This window comes from Pholcus phalangioides, unplaced genomic scaffold (genome assembly GCF_987345545.1).
Source record: "Pholcus phalangioides strain wild (caught in Gottingen) unplaced genomic scaffold, Ppha-v1.0 ptg000009l_1, whole genome shotgun sequence".
Lineage (NCBI taxonomy): Eukaryota > Metazoa > Arthropoda > Arachnida > Araneae > Pholcidae > Pholcus > Pholcus phalangioides.
In genome coordinates, this window is record NW_028301602.1 from 46,474,860 (window position 1) to 46,500,146 (window position 25,287).

Consider the following 25,287-nt stretch of genomic DNA (forward strand, 5'->3'; position numbering starts at 1 on the left):
TTTGTCCTGTCGTTATATTGGGAGGATCGTTATATCAAAAGTAAAACATATCTGATAGTTGTTCCATGAAAACATTTGGGACTTAACTTATCCTACCGGTCGTAGTAATGGAATGGTCGCTAAAATGAGCATTGAATGCATACTTAAAAAAGAAAGTTGGATTACCATATCTTACGATTGCTCTGAATTTATGTTTCGAGAAAAAAAAATTTTCCTCACTATTTTTTGATACAATCTTTTGTGCACATTCAAATCAAAAGGTGAGTAATGGTGTTTCTTTCTCTAATTTCACATATGATGCTAATAATGATTAGCCACTGCAGATTAAAGAACTTTTCAAATTCGCATAGATGAATATATAAAATTCCAGATTATAGGCAGCAAATTAGTATGGTATAAATGCTTTTAACCAAAATGAAATAATTCATCACCTGTTGTAAAGATGCGTTCTCTTTATCAATAGATAATAAGCTCTGCCTAAATTCTTCCTCTGCAATGATAGAGAGGAAAAAATATACAATTCAGTCTTCAGATGAAAACAAGCTGATCCATAGTACATTTTCAAATTAATACATCCATGCAATTTTGATTTATTTTTTTATCACACCAAAATTGTTTTATGCATTTTCATAGACATACTAAACGAATACCCACAGTTTAAAGCAGTGTTTCTTCCAAAGTAGGCAATACTTAATTCATAGTTCAAATAACAGATGACAGCATTAGCAATCCACACACACCACTACACATGCACCTATACTGTTAGCTACACAGGCACACTTCTGAATAATTTTTGGCGAAACAGAACCACTAAAAATTAGTAAAAACAGAAAAAAAAGACAAAATTACTGATTCCCCTCCCAATACCTTCATCAACTGTTCTCACTGTCTGGTCAACTTTATTGTTTTGTTGCCTTTTCCTGGAGCATGGCAAGATTTTCTTTGGCCAAGAACTTAGTCTTTTGTTACATTTGACATTTCTAAAAGCTTTTACAGCCTTGTTAAGGGGCTGTTCCACGAAACATAAGTCACCTGCTACTTTGATGCTGACCACCAAAGCTTAAAAGTATTTCCAGCCGGCTTGTGATGCACTTTGCATCAAACATACACATTTCGTTATCTTTCTTTGAGCCTTGTCAATCCAATCCATAATTTCTTAAATTTTTTGTTTCATCGCCCCATTCTTAAAAAATTTTTCTTCTCATCACCTTCAACTTAAATCAACCCATATGACCTATGCTAAACCCAAAGCTTCTACCGCCCTCATAGATCTTTCCATTGCTTCGGGGGCGATATTGTCCCCTTTGGGAAAAACTAGTCTATTTTAAACCACGGAACAGTTTTAAGCTCTACCTTCAGAAGGTTTTCTTTTTGGGAGTATTACTTTTTTGCTACAGGGGATGCGCCATTAGGAATCAGCATTGAGTGTTATTATTTTGCATCCTATTTTTTTTACTTCTGAATGGTTCCGGAAGTGTAACTGTGTATGTACCTAATAGTCTGAGTGCGTATGTAGTGTTGTTTGATTTTTCAGTGCTGCCATCTATATTTCCGAAACAAAGTGAGTGATGTGTTATGATTGAATTACATATGTGCTGTATGTAGGTCTGTTGCTATCGGTGGCGAGACTTTAAGGGGAGATCGGCTCGCATTTGCACCTTGAAGTTGGGAACCACAGAAAACCAACTCAATGCGGATTCTATGGCAAATCTTCTCTGGCAAAAATGCAATGCTCCTGAAAAAAAAACCAAAGACCTTATGAGGGCAGAGCTTAAAGGAGCTGTTCCACATTTTGGTTTGAACTGACACGGCTTGAAAAAAGGTAATAAAATGTCTTTATTCAACTCAAATTGCAAAGTGCCTCCAACAACCACCACAAGCTAGCTGGGAATACTGCAGAGCTTTGACAGTCAGCATCAAAGTAGGAGGCTGCCTGCGCTTCATGGAACAACCCCCTTAACAAGCTTTTAGAAAAAATGCCAATAAACGTAACAAAGGACAAGGCTCTTGGCCAAAGAGAACCTCCCCATTCTCCAGGCATAGACAGCAAAGCAATAAAACTGACCAGATGGTGGGAATAATTCATTATAAGTAAAGGGAGAGGGATCAGTATTTTTTTTCATTGGTTCTGTTCTAGTCGGGAAAAACTGTGATGACAGATTTTTATTAGTATAGTGGTGCTATCTGTTGTGAAAATTGGAGAACGTGATGTTACTAACAGTATGTGAAAGCATTTTCATTTCTCAGTTTTTAAATCTGGTAATGCTAGCTGAGGGCAATGAGATCCCCCACCCCCCTGAAGGTAGCAATGGGACAAAAAGTTTGGGAAACTGGTTTAATACAAATTACACAGATATTGACAACTACGGTCTTGTGTGATATTACAATTTTGAATAGAAATATCCAGCTCAATTTGAACTTACCTGAATACCTTGATACAAGAGTGCACCAACCATCTCATAGACATTCCTCTAAGGATTTTTTACTGAATTACTGCATGCTGGAACAAGTTGTATTTACAAGCATTATGGGATGGGACGAATAGTGATTTGGCCAAATAACCAAATATTCAGCTAAAGTTTTGACCAAATACTGAATATTCGGCAGCCACATATCAATTTTCTTGAAATTCATCACAATTATGAATCAAATTAGTGTTTTTAATTGAAAATAAAATTATCTGCAATTTTAGATGATTGAATTTTAATTATGAAATTTATTATTTCAATAAATATTAAAAGGCTGTAATTGAAAGATTTTCATTGCCTTGGCACTGACAACCAAATTTAAAGATTATATATTGTATTTTAATATTACTTACAGAATAGTTTATTTTTCTGCACTTGTTGCAATTTTACATCCTAGTTAAGAAAATTTCAACCATTACTTACTCTCAACTAGTAATGCATCATAAAAAATTCATGACTTATTTTCTTATTTTTCCTCTTTGGATATGTTCTTTGCTCCTTTCAATAGCTCAATATGTATATTTTGTCTAGATACATCCCTCAGTAGTGAAGTTGACTTGTGTAATTCATGTGCATTTCAACCTTATTGCAATAGGATGTTCTATTTTCAGTTTCATGCTATCCTTATTCTAGAGATAATTCACCCTAACATAACCTCTTTCACAAGGGGGGGGGGGAATACATACCATACAATATAAGATAATCAGTAAATTTTTGATTTATGAGAAAAAAATCCCAATTAATATAATTTTTTAAATATCAAAATTAGTTTGATATACTAAAATTTACACAGATATTCGGCTGAACCAAATATTCAGCAAAGCTGGACAAATCTCAAAATTTATACGCCCGAATCAAAATTTTATACGCTATCGTAAAAAAAATATGTGTGGTCAAACTTTTTGCATGCTGGGCAATAGATTTAGCCAGCCCTAGTCCCTAGTGTATTTGCGATATGTCCATGAGTGGGGTATTTAAACCTCCAAAAAAAAAAGAAAACTTCAAATTGACAGGTCTGTGAAAAAAAAAAAATCTCCACCACTCAACATATTACTGACCTCGTCTTTTCTGATCTTGCAAAAGAGCATTCCTTCTATTTTTACGAGCATTAAGAAACTCTATTAGGTTGTTCAAGGCATCTTCATCATCTGGATTTTCAATCTTCACATAACAGAAAAATAAAATTGATTTAACATATTCTTTAATACTATTTTAAATAAATTCTGTACATAACAGATGTAATAATGTAACCACATTCCTGTAATCATGGTTACGTTTGAAATTTCATTTGAAAAAAAACTTACTTATCATATTTCTTGTATAAGTACAATATACAAATTATAAGGGGGAACATATTCAGAAGAAATTTCTTCAAGATTTTCTTTTCCATCTCTTATTTCTTACACTCAAATTCTAAAATTAAATTAAGTAAAATTAATTATGTAGTTGGACTTACTAGATACTGAGGAAATTCTGGACCTAAGCTGTATACAGCAGGCTCTAATACTTCATTCAAATCAACTGAAAATGTAGTTACAGGAATTTATGCAGCCATTTTAAAAAGAAAAACGAAATTAAAGCATTCATGGCTGAGACATTCAAATATCAATCAATATAATTGTAACAGACAATAGGAAAAAAATTCAAAAAAACTTTTTAAAATTTATTTATAACATTGCTACTAATGCCAACAATGGAGAATAAGAATTACAGAGGTTTTTTGCACATTTAAAATTTAAAATTCCTCACAGAAAATTACCCCCCCCCGCAAATATGCAATAGATTTTTGTAAACAAAATGATTTTTCATACATAAGGCAGCCCTCTAAGCAATGAAGACTCTCAAGAGAAACTTAACTTCAGGTTTATTGCAACAACAACAAAAGAACAAAATTAGCTATGAGAACATGTTAGCTGAAAAGGGAAAGTGCGCCAGTTACAATATTCGTTACGTATTTATACACAAGGAAACATGATGTCGGTATTACATCAGCACTACCGATTTGCATGAGTTCACGCCTGTTGCCACATACGTAAGAATAAAGCAGTAAGAAATCTCTCCCCAGATCAAAAAAAGAATTCTGAAAAAATTCTCTTCAGCAAAAAAAAATTCTGATGGTGATCTAAAACTGCATCAAAACAAATACAAAAAAATCTGGCAAGAAAAAACAAATAGTCAAAAATAGAAGAAAATGTCAGCCAAATTAATGAAAAGCGTTTGTAATTGGCCAAGAAACATTTCAAACCACAATATTATATGCCTTGGCTGACCATAATAAAAATGGGGCATCATATTAGCTATAGCTAATTAGCATAAACTGTCACAGATTATCACAATTATCATTTGTCACAGATTATCATTTGCTTCATTACCCAATCATTATTATGCTTAAACCAAAAAAAATCCTGTAAAGAAAAGATTCTCAACAGAATTAATAATAGGAAACACTTATTCAAAAAAGGTAGATGAAAATGCATGGCTAGTTGATTCAACCGCCAGGCACATAATATACAGTGTCTTTTTGAAAAATTGCACAGCTAACACTGCACATGTCACACAATTTTGAGTTTGGGTGGGTGCCAGGTTTATTTCATAATTGTTATAAATATTGAAAATTCTTACCACCCTCTTCATGTGCTCTGCGAACTGCTTCTCTAAATAAATTACCACGGCCACTTTTTAAGCCAAAATTGACAGGAGTAGATATCGGAGTTCCTCTGGGAATCATCACATCTTGGGTCACTTCAGCAAACTTCATTACGTGCTATGACAAACATTAATCAATAGGTTATAAAGGCAAAGGACTGGTGAATATAATGCATTTAATGAAGCATAAATAATGTGGATTAATTAGTGATGATTTACGATATACAAGGTGATTATAACTGAGGTTCTGATTTCAAAACACTGTAAAAAAAGAACAATTGTCAGAATGACTTGAAAATTGACATAAATATTCCTGAAGAAATGAAATTTTATTTGGTAAAAGGGAAAAAATCCATGCAATTTTCAAGTCATTCTCATTAGTACTTATTGTATAGTTTTGGAATCAAAACTTTGATTGTAATCACCCTGTATATAGCTGATTATTTTTCATAAATCTGCTATTACTATACAGTAGAACCTTGATTAACTGGGCTTAACAGTGAAAGTATAAAAAAATAACTATTGAATATTAAGACTGGGAGATATACAGTATGGAGAAGTGCTACTACTTATGGGAAAGAAAATGAAAATGTCTGTGAGGTAATGTAACTACTAGTATACTAGTCTTTGTCCGTGTTAAGGACAGCTGGTGTCTTTATTGGATTATAGGACCACCTGCCCCTAGCATGATGGTGTCACTACTGTTGCTGCTTCTTTGTGAAGGGAAAAGGAATCCCTGTGAGATAATACACTACATTTAGATGTGTGATGCAATCCTCATTCATGAATTTGCTTACGATAGAGCATCAAAATGTAGCCAAAGGTTAGAAAATGTGGTAAGAATGAGAAATTTTGGCTTCTGTATATATAACTAAATAACTAAGATACTTTATATGAAAAAAAAATATATATTCAGGCCACTTTTATGAGACTTTTTGAAAAAAACCACTTATGCCATCTTATGCTATTTAAAGATATACCATCAGAATGTACCTCAAGAATATAAAATGTGGTAAAAATGAAAAAATTTTGGCTAATAGTAAACCAATATATTTTTTAAGGATAAAATGATATTTAGGCCACTTTCATTTGATTTTTTGAAAAAAACACCACATGGTTTAAACCAAACCACCCTGTTTAAAACGATATTCTTATTGTGCATAACATTGAAATATATCTAGCAATCAAAATACTAAATTGTATGACTAAAATGCCATTTAATTTGACAATGCTAGCTTGTACATGATGCTTAAGAAACTCAAGTTACTTATCCTTAATAGAACTTGGTTATTCTTACTTTTGCACCGTGATATGGTATATTTACTCTAGCATTTATAATGCAATAGTTTTCCAATTGAAGCTGTATTTAAGCGTGCAAAGCAAATGCTTAGGGTATCAAGTCCTGTCAGCTCTGCTTTGGTTGAAAATATTCTTTAGCTATGTGAATTTATAAACCCTGAGCTAAGAAATTTTTAGGTGAAAATAAATGAGCTTAATTTGTGTATTAACAGATGATGCGTGAGAATTTTTACATGGAATAAAATTTTGGGCAGATCAGAAAATTTAAAACACCAAAATTATATTGTTTTTCTCAGTAATTATAATATAAAAATATAGTTCCTTGTCATTTGCCTCTCATATCACAGAATATCTCATAATTTTTATTTATCCCGTATTATTTCAAAGTTACCTGGAAGACGGGGAAAAAATATTTTTTAAATGTCAGTCAAAGCATTTTTGCTGCTTTGCCTTCAGGAATAGGTGTTGTGAGAGAGAGGATATACCTTCCTCACTCAAACATTAATGTTTTTTTTTAATGGAAGTATCATTGCTTTTTTATTATTTCTATTCCCAAACAAATTTGATATACACTTTATATGTTTCTTCAAGAGTTCTTGCAAAAGGAACTTTCTTTTTAACGGTTTATGATGTAAATGAAATGTGTGTGTCTATCTTGTTTGGCAGAGCCATTGGAAAATTTATTTCTTTGCAGCTGCTCATGACTCCTATTATAAACAACAGGGATTTGTTGCTGGTAACAAGATTTTATTTTTTTTATCATCCACACATTTTGACATACACTGAACATGGGGGAGAGGGGGACGCGTCACTTAACATGGTGAATACATGTATTTCCAAAGAAATCACAGTTCTGTTTTAGCAGCTTGTTGGGAGACCCTGGTTGGTATGATATTGGTTTCATCGAAAGGCGGCGAGCCCAGGAAGTCAGAATTATCACGAACATGTTAAAGTTTTGGATACCTCGTTTGAAAGTTTACTGCCCATTTTTTTATTTAGTTAGCCTCATTGTGACAGACATTATAAATCAACTATGGAGGGGTTCGTAAGAAAGTCTGGTGTGGAGGCCCATCAATGATCTTAGTCCAGGAGCTCGTGCTGCTAGATGTTGGGGTCATGGCTAGCAACGTACACGCAGATAAAAAAACCAAAATTGTCTTGGCAGAAACAGGATATCAACAACAGGTTGAAGTAAAAAACAAAATACTGGATGACTCTTCTCAAATTGAAACTGCTACAGCCTGTGGATAATTACAAAATATTTAAATATACAGACCCACGAACAAAAAATTAAAAGTGGCAACACAACGGTAAGTTGCTCATAATTTGTTTTATGCTATAATTGGTACAATTTTATCATATGGAAAATCATACGGGGTAAATTAGCTCAGAAACGAAATTGTAGAATTTTGAAAAAAAAATGAGGATCTCTCAGTTATCTGCCTTAAAATAAGGTCTCACAAGCTTTTACAACAACCCCCACATCCTGCCGCAAGACTCCCTAGGCTAGGATCTTTGGCGGGCCTTCAGACCAAACTTTAGAGAGCCTTCTATAGTAAACTTGTAGCTTGAAAAAACAAAAAATTAAGAGAATTTTTCCAGGCCTCTGGGCTGGAGCCTTCATCCCAATTTTTGAAGAGATAGCCATGATAACAACAGAATACCTTATCAAAATTTTTTTTTTTTTTGAGAGATATAAACCTCTTTCTATTTTAATTAGTGTTATCAACTGTTTTTATTTCAACGAAATTTTGAAAACTGAAAAGTTTACCTAGGAAAATTCCTTTGTAACAAATTTATCTTCTCACATTTAAGGAAAAAACAAATGTGTTCCATAACATGTAATGAAGGGCGGGTAAAATTACAGTTAATAGAGATAAAGGATGCAGAGCGATATCAAAAATTGGTACAGCAGTTTATTTACATCCGAACAAAAATTATCTGGAAGACTTCAGTTACTACATTATATTAGTAAACATTCTTCAGAGAAATTTCTCACGAATTGGTTAATGCAATATGTAAGTTGAATCCTTAACATAAATGATTGTTTTTGAGATGTGTGTTATGTATTTTTGGAAAGAGGTGCTACCATTTAATTTCCAAACTTGGAACTGACCAATAGGCAGCTTATTGTTTAATATTATAAAATAAAAAAATTTGTAAAACTGCTTGCTTACAATAGCCCCTGTTCTTATCATCATTGTATACATACACGGAGTGAGAATGGGCAGTCTACTATGAGGCAGGGTAGATTCGTCTGTGGCATAAATGACATTGCCTGGCTCTGTTGCGCACCATATCTACAGCAATGTTGCCATGATAGAACACCCATTTATAGAATATCTTGTCTTACCGTTGTTTCTTCATAGTCTTCAGCTCTTGGGTTTACACAAACAATCATCCTTATTTTGCCCTCTCCTTCAAAGAATGTCTTGAATAAATGTGTAAGTTTACTCTCTCTGTAAGATACCACCTGTAAGAAAAATATAAAAATAAAGGATTGATTCAAGCTAGTTTAAAAACGTACAAGCCTGCATATTTAATGCCTACTTTTATCACAGGTGCTATTTCTGTCATTCACAGAAACATTTAACAAAAACTGACGTTACAAAAGTCATTGCATTAGACTTAATAATATGCACTCCTTGTATAAATCATTTCTGATGTAACATTAATTGCCATGAAGCTTTTAAAGTATGTATCTGTGATCAATATAGCAACCACCTGTCATGCAGTAAAGCTTTGATGAAATTCCTTTTGATTAATTTATTAGTATTTATTATCAGCTTTATGATTCAGCTAAAAATCATCTAAAACAATGTTAGAGTAAGCCTTGTTCTAGGAGGTTGCAATAAATAACACACAAGCCACTGAATATCGTGAGGCAATACTTTATTACTAAAAAATGCTTTCAAAAAATAGAGTAAAAAATTGTAAAGTTTGCAAAAAAAAAAAAAAAAAATAGCAAAACGTAACAATAAAACTTCATTTTTATGAAGTCACCAAAATTATTTCATGCTAACAGATTTTATATCAATTCCACTATACACTTGAAAAACCAGATGGATACCCATATTAATATTTCTCCCAGAACCTGAAGCTCTAACGAATGCCACTAGACTCATATTTATTTCATAAAATAAAAATTTTTAATACCTTTTCTTATAAAAATCTGGCTGTATGAGGAACCTTTCAAAACTAAGAATATTTCACTTTTTTAAAAAAACGAGCATTGAATTTAAATGAATGCAATATTTCACTAAATTATGAATATTAACCCATTAATGCCGGTTAGTAAAAAAATTTGCCATTCGAAATTTTAATTTTTTTCTTTGCCAAGAAATGGTGGGAGTAATTTCCACTGTGTTTTTTTTCTTTCTAAAAATCAAAGTCACCTTTAATGGGTTAATGTCCACACAATAACTAATTTCTCTTAATGCTCAAGGGTGGAGCTCAAGTAAAACCAAATTGATCTCAAATTAAAATCAGGAAATCATTTGTTTCATGTCCAAAGGGGGTGGGCTTTTTTGGTTGACTTCATACATCCCAGAACAAAGCAAATCCATTGTGATCTCCAAAAATCTTCAAAATTTTGATATGGAATTCAGAAGTTTCTTGAACTAATAGGAAATTTTCTCTAAGGGATTCGAAAAAAAGCTTGTTCTACTATAGAAAAATTGTGAAGATATGAATGTACACGAAAACAATACATACATTTTTTTATGTTTTACTCATATTTTGTTTTTTTTTCTATTTTATTTTGGATTGTCTCATTTACAGGTGTACCAAAGTTGGTGAACTCACTTTATAGCTTACAAAAATGATTAATTACCTTCATACCATTCCCTTGGGTCTGGTTGTCCCGTAGGTATTGTATGCACTTTCTTAATGCCATCAAGGATGAATTAATACGACCTAAAGAGAAGCAGGGAAAAAACATAAAATAATTGTACCTAAATCATGGTCCCTACATGCTGGAGCAGAGCCCCAGGTTAGGATCTTCTGTTGGCCCTGGTCAGGCTTTTCACGGGCCCTTCTATAGTTAATTTATAGTGTGAAAAAGCAAAAAATGATGAAAATTGGTTAGAGCCCTGTCAGCCCCACCTTTGTGGGGGCCAAGAATTTAATATTTCCTATTATAGATTGCACAATAGGACCCAATAATCTGATTTGATGTGAATCAGAAATATAGCCTTCAAATAGCAGAAACCTTGAATGCGAGCCGATCTCCCCTTAAAAAGTCTCGCCACAGAGAGCAACTGACCTACAAACAGTACAAATGCAATTCAATCATAACACATCAATCACTTCTGAAATATAGATGGCAGCACTGAAAAATCAAACAACACTACATATGCATTCAGACTGTTAGGTACACACACTGTTACACTTCCGGCACGACTCACTAGGTAGTAAATTGCCCATAGACGGTGATAGACCAGAGTTGTGCTCAGTTTCAAAGAAAGAAAGCCGAAACCTTGGATAAAAGAACCTTGTTAGATTTCGTTGTTTAAATCAAAAAGACATTGGGGGGGGGGGGGTGACCATAGACCATATCCACATAAATTTTTTTTAAACTACTGTGCAATGCCATAAAAATATCAAATAAATGCAAAATGAAGTTGCCTAGAGTACTGTACTGTTCTTAAGATTCACAACATTTCAAAGATGTACTTGAAAAAAAATAGGCTTTTAATGTTTTCCCAAAACCTCTTAGCTTTCACATATATATAACAAAGTTCTCACCACACATTAGCCAATTGAACGGTTTTAAAATTTCACTCATCCACATTATAACTGCCACAGTGGAAATCACTATACAGGGCTTTAAATGACTGTTATACACTCAAATTCTTACAAAGGGGAAAAATACAGGGGCTTTAAGTTAAGGGGCTCCCACTGAAAAAATTAGAAAAAGTAGGAAGGTGGAGGGGGAACCCAGCTTAGACAACATAATCATAGCATAATTAAAAAAATCCCTAAAAAAAATTTTAAACATTTTGACAAAAAATTGAAAAATTTAAAAAAAAAATTTTCACAGCACACAATTTCAGTATCCTGCAAGATTGACCGGAGCCAAAGAAATGACTTGGTAACAAAAACGATTTTTGGCCAACATAGAGTACAGTCGAATCCCGTTATAATGAACTCCAAAATACCATAGAAATCACTTTGTTATAACAAAATTTTGTTATAAAGGAATTCCATGTTATTTAAAATGCCCCTATGTAAACTTATCTGGGGGATTAGAAAATTGTTCGTTAAAACGAGATTTTCGCTATAACGGTATTCGTTAAAACGGGGTTCGACTGTATTAGCAACCACAGATAGTTTTTCTGTGTCCCCTCACAATATATATTACATTGAAAATTATACTGATACATGTTTTGGCCGACTTAAAAAATGTTGTAAAATATAAAGCCGAATTAAAACTCTTAAGAAAACGAAAAGGTTGTCGTATCATTATTGTCATCTGTCTGACGAAATTAGTTTGGAAAGATAAAAATAGAATCCAGGAAGTAACTTTCTTCATTACAGTTTCAGTGATGACAGTGCCCGGTACAGGAGCATCGTCCGGCAGCTGAGAAGCACAGATTTAGTGTACAATCATACGAGCGATCAAACCAGGGTGCAAGCAAGTAAATGACAGTGCCCTTGAGAGCAAAGAGCCAAGGCAGTGAGTGACCAAATAAATGACCAAGTATATTATCATGAAATTTTTTTCTGAAAGAGAAATGAGAAGTCAATAAACAATCAAAACTCTGAGTGCAAGTTGTTGTCTACCAGTTTTCGGAGTCAATGAGACTTTTGTTCTTACTGCCTTTGAATATGGCATATTGAGAATACTGTAGGGTAAAAAAAAAGGTTTCGTACTAAGGAAGAAAAAAGTGTTACTGGCTGAGCGGTACCGAAATATCAATCTTTATTATCACCACACTATCGGTGGTGCCATATAACGCTGTTTGCAAAGGGGGTAGGTAACGTGTTTCACTAGAGAAGCCTGCCAATTTTGGAACGTTTTTGATGCGCCATTTTGAGAAAGATCCGACAGAAAACTCTTGCCCGGTAGATGGTTAACCCTGGACTGATGACGTTTCGAACAAGGGTGGAAGTTGATTAAAATTTCCAAAATTGACACAAAAAAAAAATAATTTGCAATATATCTTACCTGCTTCTTTAAGCTTTACTCCTTTATTTTGTGTTCGGTCACATCTTTCACTACCGGCAAGATCCACTATCGACAGCTGACTTATGCTCATTAAGCTTTTATCCTTTCAACAATAAAATAAAATTTTTATTGCTTTATTAAAGAAATATAAATTTTTCATTACACATCTTGCAAAAAAAAATTTAGATAGCAAGAAAATAGAGAAGTCAATCATTGATAGTGAGAGTAATGCATCAGGACTGTCCTATGACTAAGAATTGTTTGACTTCATTGTCACTCTGACTGCACATTTCTTTTGAACCTTTTCATTCATAGATATTTGCAAGCCCTGTGCTATTGAATTGAATTTAAATGCACTGAAACTGAATCTTTTTGCTTTATATGCAAAAAAATTAGGCGAAGTAATTTAATTTTTAAACAAGACACAGCTTCACTTTCGAGCAGCAATAGTATCACACAATGATTAGCCTTTTCAAAAAGTAGAATAGACTGGAAGTAATAGAAGTACAGCATGCATGTCTGCTAAACATTAAAAAAATATTAGAGTACTAGATATTCTCATAAGGTACAACCTTGTATATAATCCCTTTGGGATTATCTTTTACTTGCTAAAATGCATAAATCTAAAGTAATTTAGAATCGATAAGAAACGTATGAAAGTTATGATTCTTACTTGTATCACTTCAGCTCCATTAATATCTAAGGGAGCTTGGGCTACTCGTATAGTAAACACGCTATGACTGCGACTGGATTCATTATTTAGGGCGGTGTTTGAGATTCTTCTATGCTGCTGGGCTTTACAAAACAATTCTAACGCTTCATCCGCATTCTTCACCTCAATTTCAGTTGCTCCAAAAACGTACATACTATGTGTATTTGAATCTTCTCTTAGAATTTTTGACTGTGGAAGCCTGAAATAATTTTTTTTCAAATGTTTATTTCACATATATAAATTGAAGACTTAATTTGCATTCCTCAGAATTGCTACATTTTGGATGGAGTGGGGCAGACAATTATTGAATTTAACAAAAGAGCCACATTGGCCTATGCATCATAGGATAAAATTTAACTTAGACACATTTAATAAATTATTTCAAGAACTATGTGAATAATATTCAATAAAAATTACATGCTAAATGACAATCAACTGACATTCGAAAGCAGTAAGTTTTTTTCAGGTTTTTCCTTACTAATTTTTTTGAAAAACTAATGTATGAGCAATTGAGCTTTGAATATATATACAAAAAATTACCACCAGAGCGATTTTTCATAGAAATATGGTAAATGTCACTATCTCAATTTTCAAAAGATAGGCAACTCTCGAGGAGTGTTCGATGATTACAATTATGTATATACAATGCACATTCTCACATAATAAATCTATAAAGGAATAAACAATATTTTTTTAGACTCATGCGTTTGAGTAGTTATTTTACATTGGAACTGATTTCCACAGGAGAGCTTTTTTTGGGCCTATTTTTTTTTAAATAAACAAATCACAAAAAACACAGACATATACACAAACATACACATAAGTATAAACATAAAAACACATAAATACATACACGTGACCCCCCAAGGGACTTAGAAAGTCCTTCCAGCAGGTCTAAAGGGAGTTATAAACACATATGGTTCAGACAACAGCTTATAATGATTAGACATGTTATATTGTATTTTTATTTATATATTTACAATTACGATGTATGTTAAAATGTTAGATTACTAATTTTAAGAGTCATAATCACGGTTACATAATTAAATTACTTATTGTGAATATCAGTTAGTACCAGGGTTGGGTTTTTGATGTCAAAAATCCAAAAACTGGTTTTTCATTTGACATGACAAGCATCAAAAACATGTTTAATCCGCCAAAAACCTAAATGAATGTTTTTTGATAATGTTTTGACACAATAGGTATGTAACATGATGAAATACTTATTGCATATTACAATGTTTTATTTTTAAACATTAATTTATTACAGTAATTAAAACAAAATATTAATTATAATTTGCAATTTTGAATTTTTTAACATAAGAATCTAGAACATATAAAATATAATTTTATGGTTTATTTATCTAAACTACTGATTACCTGTGTTCAATTTGCTAAACGGAATAGAGCTGCTTAGTCAAAATGTGTATGATAGGGCCTCAGGGTTAGGTTTTTGATTTCAGAAACTAAATCAGTATTAAAACAGTCAAAAACATATACAAATAAATACAAATACAAATACAACGCCACAACAGGCAAATTGCCCAACGAGGTAGCTGACTTAAGAACATCATGGATCCCCGAGCCATCCTTTTGGAGGCCCTACCTACTACTACTACTACACCCCCCCCCCCCGCGTAACCCCCCAACGAATCGGTACATGCGGGAATGTGCGTGTACGTGTAGTGAAACCTGACGTGAAGTTTTTGTTGTTTCTCTGTAATGCTTGTTATGTGTAGTGCTGCCATCTGCCACCAGTTTTTCTAACTATGAGTGAAGTGTTGTGATTGAATGATTTATCGTTGTAGGACTGTTGCTCTCTGTGGCGAGACTTTTTAGCGGGGAGATCGGCTCGCATTTGCGCCTTGAAGTTGGGAACCACAGAAAACCAACTTAGGCCGACCACCACTGTGGGGTTCGAACCCGGATCCTCGCATCGCGAGTCCGTCACTATAACCACTCGACCACCACAGCGGCACATATTGTCATGTTGTCAAATATTTTTTTAACCTGATTTGTTAAATAACAAAACACTTAATTTTATGTAGATTAAAGGTTTTTATAATCAGAATTATAATTACTGAGAAAAAAAATCTATTTTGATATTTTAAATTTTCTGATTCGCCCATAATTTTATTCCATATAAAACTGTCATGCAGCATTAATCAAACTCATTTTTGCCCAAAAATTTCTTAACTCTGGGTGTATAAATTCAGAGTTTTAAAGAGTATTTTCAACCAAAGCAGAGCTGACAGGACTTGATACCTAAAGCACATTTAAATACAGCTTCAATTAGAAAACCATTGCATTGTAAATGATAGTAAATGTACCATATCATAGTACAAAAGAAAGAATAACTAAGTTTGACTAAGGATAAGTTACAGGAGTTTCTTAAGTACCATACACAAGCTAGCATTGCCAAATTAAATGACATTTTAGTTCTACAATTTAGTATTTTGATCGCTAGATATATTTCAATGTAATGCACAATAAGAGTATCGTTTTAAGTATCAGTGATTATCTAGATCATTTAATAATAACAGAAATCAACATTACATATATGATATAATAAACTTTTTTAAACACTTATTGGTTGTTAAAAGAGTACAACAGATGGTTTATATCAATGCATATACATATAAGCAGATGAAAAAATTTTGGAAGGTGAACAATCATCTTGAATCAGAGAATGTCAAATCATTGCATAGTTTTTCTTTTCAGTGCTTATGCTATGCTTTATTCACATTGTATATTTTATAAGAAAAAACTATATGTATTTTTGCACAAAATAATTTTACAGAGCAGCGGTTCTCAACCTTCTTTGACTCGTGGAGCCCTTTTAAGTAAAAAAATTCTATGGCGGAGCCCTGTACACCAATTTTTTAATTATTCATCAAAGTTACTGATATATATTTACTATTCAAAAATATTTACAATTATTTTTTTAAATTTTACTATTTTTTAATATTTTCCTTGAGCGGCCGCGGAGCCCCCGGAGAAGGCACGAGGAGCCCCAAGGGCTCTGCGAAGCACCAGTTGAGAACCGCTGCTATAGAGAGTAGAAAATTATTTTACAATCGTATTAAATATTTATTCTTTGCATAACATAGTCGCTTTAAACGTTACATGCAATCAACGTGTGCATTTTCCAATGGGAATTTTTATATTGAAAAGCAATATTTGAGGTTTTTGACGTGACAGTTTAAACTGCAGTTTAAACTGCCAAAAACTGTCATGTGTCAAAAGCCTGCCAACTCTGTCTAGAACATATCAAATATAATTTTATGGCTTATTTATCTAAGCTACTCATTACCTGTGTTCAATTTGCTAAGCGTAATAGAGCTGCTTATTCAAAATATGTATGATAGGGCATCAGAGTTGTTTTTGACTTCAGAAACTAAATCAGTATTAAAACAGTCAAAAACTTATTGCCATTGTCGTCATATAGTTTTTAACCTGATAGTTGTGTTAAATAACAAAACACTTTTATGTAGACTTAAGGGTTTTATATTCGGAATTATAATTACTGAGAAAAAAAAAATCTATTTTGATATTTTAAAGTTTCTGATCTGCCATATAAAAACTCTCACACAAAATCTTTTAATACACTAATTATTTTATTTTATTTATTTTCACCTAAAAATTTCTTAGAGCTTGGGGTGTATAAATTCAGAGTTTTAAAGAGCACTTTCAACCAAAGCAGAGCTGACAGGACTTGATACCCAAAGCATTTGTTTTGCGCATTTAAATACAGCTTCAATTGGGAAACCATTGCATTATAAATGCTAGTTAATATACCATATCATAGTGCAAAAGTAATAATTAAACTAAGTTTGACTAAGGATAAGTTACAGGAGTTTCTTAAGTATCATGTACAAGTTAGCATTGCCAAATTAAATGACATTTTAGTCTTACAATTTAGTATCTTGTATTTTGGTTTCTTGATACATTTCAATGTTTTGCACAATAACGGCCATATACATAGACAGAGTTTGAACTACAATCGCAGGTGAAAGAATTGGAGACAGACATATTCATTAAATTTAGGATTTTTACCAATTCATGTCGATCTCTAATCCTTTAACCTGTGATTGTAATTTAAACTCTGTCAGTGAATACAGTCGTAAAAGTATTATTTTAAGTATCAGTGATTATCTAGATAATTTAATAGCAGAAATCAACATTTACATTACATATATGATGTAATAATTTTTTTTAAACACTTATCTGTTGCAAAAAGAGTATAGTAGATGGTTTGTATCAACCCATATATATAAGCAGTTGAAGAAATTTTAGAAGGTCAAGAATCATCTTGAATCAGAGAATGTCAAATCATTGCATAGTTTTTCCTTTCAGTGTTTATGCTATGCTTTATTCAAATTGTATATTTTATAAGAAAAAACCATATATATTTTGTGCAAAATAATTCTGTAGAGAGTAGACAATTATTTTAGAATCATATTAAATATTTATTCTTTGTATAATAGTCACTTTAAACATTACATGCAATTAACACATTTCCAATGGGAACTTTTATATTGAAAAGCAACATTTGAGGTTTGTGATGGGTTTTAGTTTAAACCACGGTTTGAACCGTCAAAAACCTGCCAAACTTGTTGGTTTAGTACATTACACACCATACATATACCTATCCACGCTTATATGCACAATCAAAACCATATACATTACTTCATCATTTTAGAATTTTTTTTCTTTTTATACATAGTGTAAAACTATTTTTATATCTGACTAGCTATAATACCCGGCGCTGCCTGGGTTTTCTTCAGTGAGGCTTTTTGGATCACATGATATCTCCCTCTTTCTTTGAGGGACAAACAAACTGTGTCTAAGGTAACCAATATGAGGACTTCCTGCGCCACTCATGAAATAAACAAATCTAGATTTAAAGCAGGGTTGGGTTTTTGACATGACAAGTGTCACAAACAGGTTTAAACTGTCTAAAACTGTCAAAAACCTACATGAATGCTTTTTGATAATGTTTTGAACACAATAGGAATATAACATGATGAAAAACTTACTTTTCTGTATATTACAATGTTTTATTTTTAAACATTAATTTATTAAACCCTATAGAACATGCATGGGATGCTCTTGGGAAGGCAATTGCATCTTGCCATCCCCCTCCGAGAACCATCCCAGAGCTGAAAACTGTGTTGCTGCAGGAGTGAAACAGATTGCCACAGAGACTCCTCAACTGCCTTGTGTCCAGTATGCCGTCGTGCTGTGCGACCTGTCTGACTGTGAGAGGGGACCATACTTTATATTAGACTCATTCTCGGTTCGATCTCGCAACGTGCATTTTGGACATTCCTGCAATGATGAGCTTTACTGACAATCATGCATGCGTACTATGACCTTTGCATGGTACATCTCTTTCTCTGTTATAACTGTGTACTCATACCTAATTTCATTACAATCTGTCCACTAGTTTCACAGAAATTTCGATGCACAGCAAATTATGAAGATATGTAAGTTTTTTAAGAATCACGCTCCTCTGAGATGTAAAATAAAAGTAGGACATTTAACTAATAAGTAGGTCAAGAAGTAGCCTTGGAGCTACTAGGAAAAGAAGGTTAAAGCTCCTAGGACTCAAAATCTTGATTTTCTTTCCTCCCAAAGTTCAATCACAATGTTATGTAAAAAATTTGAATGAATTTGCTGTCATACCTAGGACGTCCTCCAGGTTCTTGCTGTGATTGTTCTAATAAATCATAAATGTAGTTATTATAAATTTCTACATAGGACACAAAGACTGCAAAACTATTGTCAGAATTAGCATCTTCAACTTTAGTTTCATCAACTATCCGATTGGCCCATTCACCAAGAAATTCCTTTCTGAAATGTAAAAAAATTCTCAATCAATTTAACAATCAAAGGTAAAACTGTGAAAATATGAAAATGATTCGGATAAAACTTGATAACACTGCTCAACAGTTTTTTTTCACGTTCTTAAGGAAATTTAAATGGTTTTGGGGTATTAATTGAGGGTACTGATTCTGATTCTGGCATTGGTTTTGTGAGATTGGCTCTAGTTACTAAGATAAAGTGAAAATTAAATTTCAATGGCAATACTTAAGTTGCATACAATCTCATTGTTGAGTATGCAATTATCTCAAAAATTAGAGCAAATCTGACGAAACCAATGCCAGATTTGAAATCAGCTCCCTAAAATCACTGAAATATCTTTGAAACCAAAATAAGTTTTGAGAATTGTAATAATTATCTTTTCATCAATAGTTCTCAAAGTTCTAGTATTTTCTGAAGACCAATTGTCATGTGAACCTGAGGAGGAGAATACACACCGAAGCTTATAAAAATACATCTTCTGAGGCTGCATTCCTCAATGACTTGTTTCACCTTATAGCTAATTCGCTTAGAACTTATGTGGTCATAATAAATTGGCTATTAAGAGTATCAACACAAGGGTATGATGGGATGAGTGAAATGGGACTAGATTACATGATCTTGTAATAAGTAATTGAATTACTTTTTCTGTCTGCTCTTATAAATAGGTTGTTCTTTTTGTTGATCAAGTAATGCTTCACTGGTAGACTGTATATCAAAACCATTCATTCTATCCGGTTTGAAAACCTACAAGACAGAAATCATATGCTATAATTGGAAATTTTATTTAAAACTTAATAGCAACAAAAATCATAAAAACTTCTGGTGAGCATATTTTTCATTTTTATATGATTTAAAATTGAATGACTGAGCTTAAACCAAATTCGAAATAGGATGAACATGAACCAGCATAATGTTTTTCAAAAAACCGCCATGAAAAAACATTGTAAATGAGGAAACATTCTAAATGGAAAATCTTGAAATATTAGTAAAAGTTGGGACTAAGGAAATAAGTTGTACAAAGCAGAAAAATATTATAAGCAGGATTTACAAAAATAGATAACAGAAGATAATTATATATAACTAAGTAACTGTTAACTGCACACATTAAGAAAATTTCAATATACCTGTGAGGATATTTTCATGGTCATTCTTACGATATTTAATAGGGAACAGCGAATTAGATTGAATGTTCAAGGGTTTAGGATTTGAGAAAATATATGAAAAAAACATTGAAAAAAAACCGCAGCTCCCTAATTATATTCAAATATACAATAGTGCCTTGGCACTCATTTGTAATTCATTTTAGAATTCACGATGACTGCTGAAACAGATAAACCTAGTAAGCAATCCCTAGGCTCTAAGGAGCTGAGAAGTAGTGTTGTTCGTAACTAACAAAGCCTTTCAAAGATCGGTTACTTTTTGTGAATGAGACGAATTTTCAACATGGACGAACACTGAATTCCATGAGTTCTGAAATATTGAACACAGAGTATGACTGTATTTGAATTTTGAACAAATAGAATCTAACAGCCTACATTTAGTGAAAAAGTAAAAAATGCTCGGAGTTGATGCTTTCTATGCCTTTTAATAATGAATTTCCATTCGCAATGAATCTTTCTTTTGAGATGAAAATATAAGAGAAAAAAAAGCAAAACTATCAAAGGAAAAACCAATGGATTCATAGTTAATTGTGCTTCCCAAAGTGTGAGCAATATCACCCCCTGGCGGGTGATAGAAGCTGCGGGTACAACATAGGATCCGATGGGTTTGCTTCAGTTGGGGGAGATAAGAAAAAAAATTTCTGAAGAGGGCAATGGAACAAAAAGTTTGGGAAAATATGGTTTAATTCAATGAAAACAAAATTTAGTTATGATATAACTACTTATCAGTAAAAAAAATTAGGAAAGGAAAGTGGGAAAAATGTTTTACAGAAGTACAAATGTCATAACTTTTCATGCATGACAAGAAAAAATTAACAAAAATGAATAAAGTATAAATTACATATTTTATCCCCTGATAGTCCTTTATGCTGTTAAAAAGAACATCCAAACTTCTGGGCAGTATGCCCCCATCCTGTGGAGAGCCTGTTGTAGTGTAAGTTTTGCCAGATGACGTTATTCCATACGTGAAAAGTAAACCTTTTGTGAAATAGTGGGTTGGGAGGGGGGAAACAAAAGATAAATTTGAATAAGTCCAAATTATTACATTTTCTTCATTTGAAAAAAAAAATTGAAGATGAAAAACTAACTAAACATCAAATACCGTTGAGCCTCATTAAAACAAACTTGCTTATTAATATAAATTAAATACTTTTCATGTTGGACATGATCAAATTGCTGTTTTGTGAGTACATGCAAAATTTGGTTAGTATGAAACATTTTCATTGTTTCTTTAATTTTATTTTAATGAGGTAAAAAACATAAAAAAAAAATGATAGAAATGCAAATTTTTTTCTTTCAAACAGTATTTTGCATTAAAATATAAATTCTAAAAGAAAAAGAGCTAAAGTTTTCAAGCTTGGTTCTACAAGTCAAATGTACAAATATGATTGTTTTGGCCAATGAAAATTACTCCAAAGACACATAAGGAGTAAGGATGCTACACAATTTGCATGAAGATAGCATGTATCTTAAGTTTTGCTATAGCATAGACGTACATGGGAAACCAAGACTTTAGCTATTCAGAAAATTGGACAAAACTGTTGCAAAATATAGAATTTTAAAACTTTTGATACATATAATTTCAATGCAATAATGTTGAAAATGACAAAAAATGGCTAATTTATCAAATTTTAAGTAATGAAGTAATAATAAGCGCGCATTCTAAAGGACAAAAAAAGACAAGGATGTCATTGGAGGAATAGGCATTAACTGGTACAAGTACATTAAGTATAAAAAAACATACAATACAAAGGTGGGCTATTTTTTTTATGAATGAAGTGACAAGTTTTCAACATGGACGAATACTGAATTCAGTGAGTTCTGAAATACTGAGCACTGCAGTATTAGCATATTTGAAATTTGATCAATAGAATTTAACAGCACATATTTAATGAGAAGTAAAATGCTAAAGAAATACAAAGCACATAAACAATTTATTTTTATAAATGTAATTTTTTTCTTCAGGTCCAGCATTTTATTATGGATATACAATGCATTTCAATTTAATAACTATGATGAGCACAAATCCACTTGACTACTAAGAAATTGTCATTGTACCCGAACTTACCTGTGTGTGGTGAATAAATTGGAGTCCAAGGGCAATGCAAAATTTTCAGAATTTATGAAAGCATTTCCATCAACATGAAAAAGAATTTTCTGAGCCTAAAAAAATTAATTTAGCCATTTTTTCTTAGGGGGGGGGGGGGAGATATCCTAGGTATTTCTCTTCTGGGTTTATTGTTCTCAAACTTGAGCAGGGAGGATGAGCACTTTCACATGCTAAAAATCGGAGGAAAGTCATATGTTTGAAAAAAAAATACTATTTCATTTGGCATGATTCCCTTCACTAATCTGCATTAGTGAAACAAATAATGTCAGTTAAGGAATCATGTTAAGATTAAACTTAACAAATTAAGGATTTGTTCATTGGATCAATCATTACAGAGAAACATTGGATCAATCATTACAGAGAAACATTGGATCAATCATTACAGAGAAACATTGGATCAATCATTACAGAGAAACATTGGATCAATCATTACAGAGAAACATTGGATCAATCATTACAGAGAAACATTGGATTGAATCATTACAGAGAAACAACAAAACTTCACTTCACGTCAGGTTTCACTACACGTACATTCCCGCATGTACCGATTCGTTGGGGGTTCCGCGGGTGGGGGTGGGGGGTGTGTGTGGTTGGGGTGCGTGTGTGGTGTAGTAGTAGTAGGTAGGGCCTCCAAAAAATGGCTCGGGGATCCATGATGTTCTTAAGTCAGCCACCTCGTTGGGCAATTTGCCTGTTGTGGCGTTGTATTTGTATTTGCTGATACCATTTTGAAAGAAATTAAATTAAGATAGCAAATACGAAAAAAACAAACCATTTGTCCCTTGCAACAACTCTTGGATAAGTGGCAAAGCAACTCCGTCAAATACTTCTTCTTGAGAAGCGTTCTCTTCGAATACATGCTTGAAAGAGTAATGAACCTAGAAAAAATTGTATAATAATTTTGCGGGGAAAAAAATAGAAAGCACATGATTTTGTTAATTTCAAGTGATTGTTTTTTAAAAACATACAATAACATGTCAAACCTCTCTATATGCACTTTTTGCAGATAAATTATCTGGAGGAATCAAGATCACAGTTGTGGTATTTGCAGCACGAACACATACTGTCTCATTCCTGTTAGTTAAAGGTCGTATTCTACAGAATACTTCAATCGGATCTTTAATTGAGGATTTTTGTATTTTTGGTGTGCAGAACCTCTTTGCAGGAGTTTTCGGACGTCTGCAAAATACATATAAAAATTTGAAATAAGAATTAAAGATTTGAACCACTCTTAATTATTAAAAAAACCAAAAAACAAATGGATTAATGTTAAATAGGTAAAGAATGAGCAATAATACACAGTAAAACGGCCACTAATGGGACAGTGAAAATGTGGCTGCTATTGCGAAGTGGCCATTATTGGGAGAGGGCAGTTTTATTTCTGGAAAAAAACCACTAAAATTTGTTATCTATGTGTATATAACATGTGAAATGACAAACCATTTAGCAACTAATATAATTGATTATTTAAAAATATATGAATATAATATATTCAAATATATTTATTATAATATATTCAAATATATTTATTATAATATATTCAAATATATTTATTATAATATATTCAAATATATTTATTATAATATATTCAAATATATTTATTATAATATAATATATTCAAATATATTTATTATAATATAATATATTCAAAATATTATTTTGCAAATACAAATTTGATAATATATTATAATAATTGATTAATCAATCACTATTATGACATCCTGAGATTCAGGCTTGCAGGGCTCAGGTAAAACAAGAGAGAAAAACTGATTTGGACCAAGACGGTGCACCTGCAACCCCAAATAGTTCTTTGTTCACACTGGACATTCAACTAGATCTTTTTTCCAGGGAATTATTAAGTCCAATTCGATAGCTGAAGATATAGGCTCTGACATACATTCTTGTTAAAAAAAAAAAGAGACACATCCCTCTCAAAAAACTAATACTCCCTGTAGATTTTATTCCTATTTGTGAGCACAAATTTTTTTTAGACGGTACATTCCCTTGGGGTAGGGAGTACCGAATAAACAAAGGGTTTCTAGTAATCGAATAACTTGCATACCCCTCTAGTGATTAGAGTGCTGACAACAGGTCTTCTGTTGTCCCTTATATGATCTCTTCAAATTTTTTCCCCCTCCACTGTCTAAAATATACACATCTGGCATTTGTACCCAAGGAAAGAAACTATACATAATCATTTCTCTTTCCCCCTCCCCCATAAAGTTTGGGGAGCCAGGAAACTCCCTTAAAAATTATTTTTTTTCATTCGATACGCATATTTTTTTCCCAACTCCCTGTCGAAAGTGCGAAAATCATTGTTCAGAGGTTTCTTGTAATGTCAAGTCTATGGGACACATTCGGTATAAAACAATGTGGCAGTTAGAGGAGGTTTTACTGTATGTATATAGTGATAGTTCACCGCGATTAAATATGTTACAATAAACTCTCAATTTAACAGACCAACGAAGATGGAAAGTTGACAGAAAGAGATTAGTGAGAACCTCAAGAAAATTATTCCTATTACCTGTCGGTAAATGAGAGAAATATATGTGTTTGGGTCTCTCTCTCAGACCCAGTCCATACACTCTACAGGGTTAAAATAATTAAATTTCAAAATGCATCGCAATGGCGTAACAGATCTCTTTGGTTACCACCAACGTTCAATAAAGTTTTGAGTGAACTAATGCACTAAAACCTGACTAGATAAAAGACAGCTACTCAAAAGCGCTAGTCAAATCTAGGAAAGAAGACAAAAGAAAAATGCAAAGACTGTGCCCTACATAGGGTTAACTAATTTAATAGTTAACTAAATTTCAAGCATCAAGTACCTTAGAACGTATGCCACAGTTAAGGGT

The 25,287-nt window shown here is 32.6% G+C and overlaps 1 protein-coding gene across 1 annotated transcript in view; it reads right to left on the reverse strand.

Annotated features, from left to right (window-relative positions):
* LOC149083208 (kinesin-like protein KIF23) overlaps positions 1-25,287 on the reverse strand; it is a 52,141-nt gene that overhangs the window by 24,276 nt on the left and 2,578 nt on the right. Inside the window, exons 2-14 of the mRNA XM_089236403.1 lie at positions 23,416-23,611; positions 23,205-23,310; positions 21,164-21,300; positions 19,803-19,906; positions 18,983-19,150; positions 13,256-13,493; positions 12,583-12,685; positions 10,246-10,328; positions 8,767-8,886; positions 5,091-5,232; positions 3,925-3,989; positions 3,527-3,629; positions 432-490 (exon numbers count right to left, since the gene is read on the reverse strand). Coding sequence (XP_089092529.1) covers positions 432-490; positions 3,527-3,629; positions 3,925-3,989; positions 5,091-5,232; positions 8,767-8,886; positions 10,246-10,328; positions 12,583-12,685; positions 13,256-13,493; positions 18,983-19,150; positions 19,803-19,906; positions 21,164-21,300; positions 23,205-23,310; positions 23,416-23,611 — 1,624 coding nt within the window. The remainder of the gene's footprint in view (positions 1-431; positions 491-3,526; positions 3,630-3,924; positions 3,990-5,090; positions 5,233-8,766; positions 8,887-10,245; positions 10,329-12,582; positions 12,686-13,255; positions 13,494-18,982; positions 19,151-19,802; positions 19,907-21,163; positions 21,301-23,204; positions 23,311-23,415; positions 23,612-25,287) is intronic.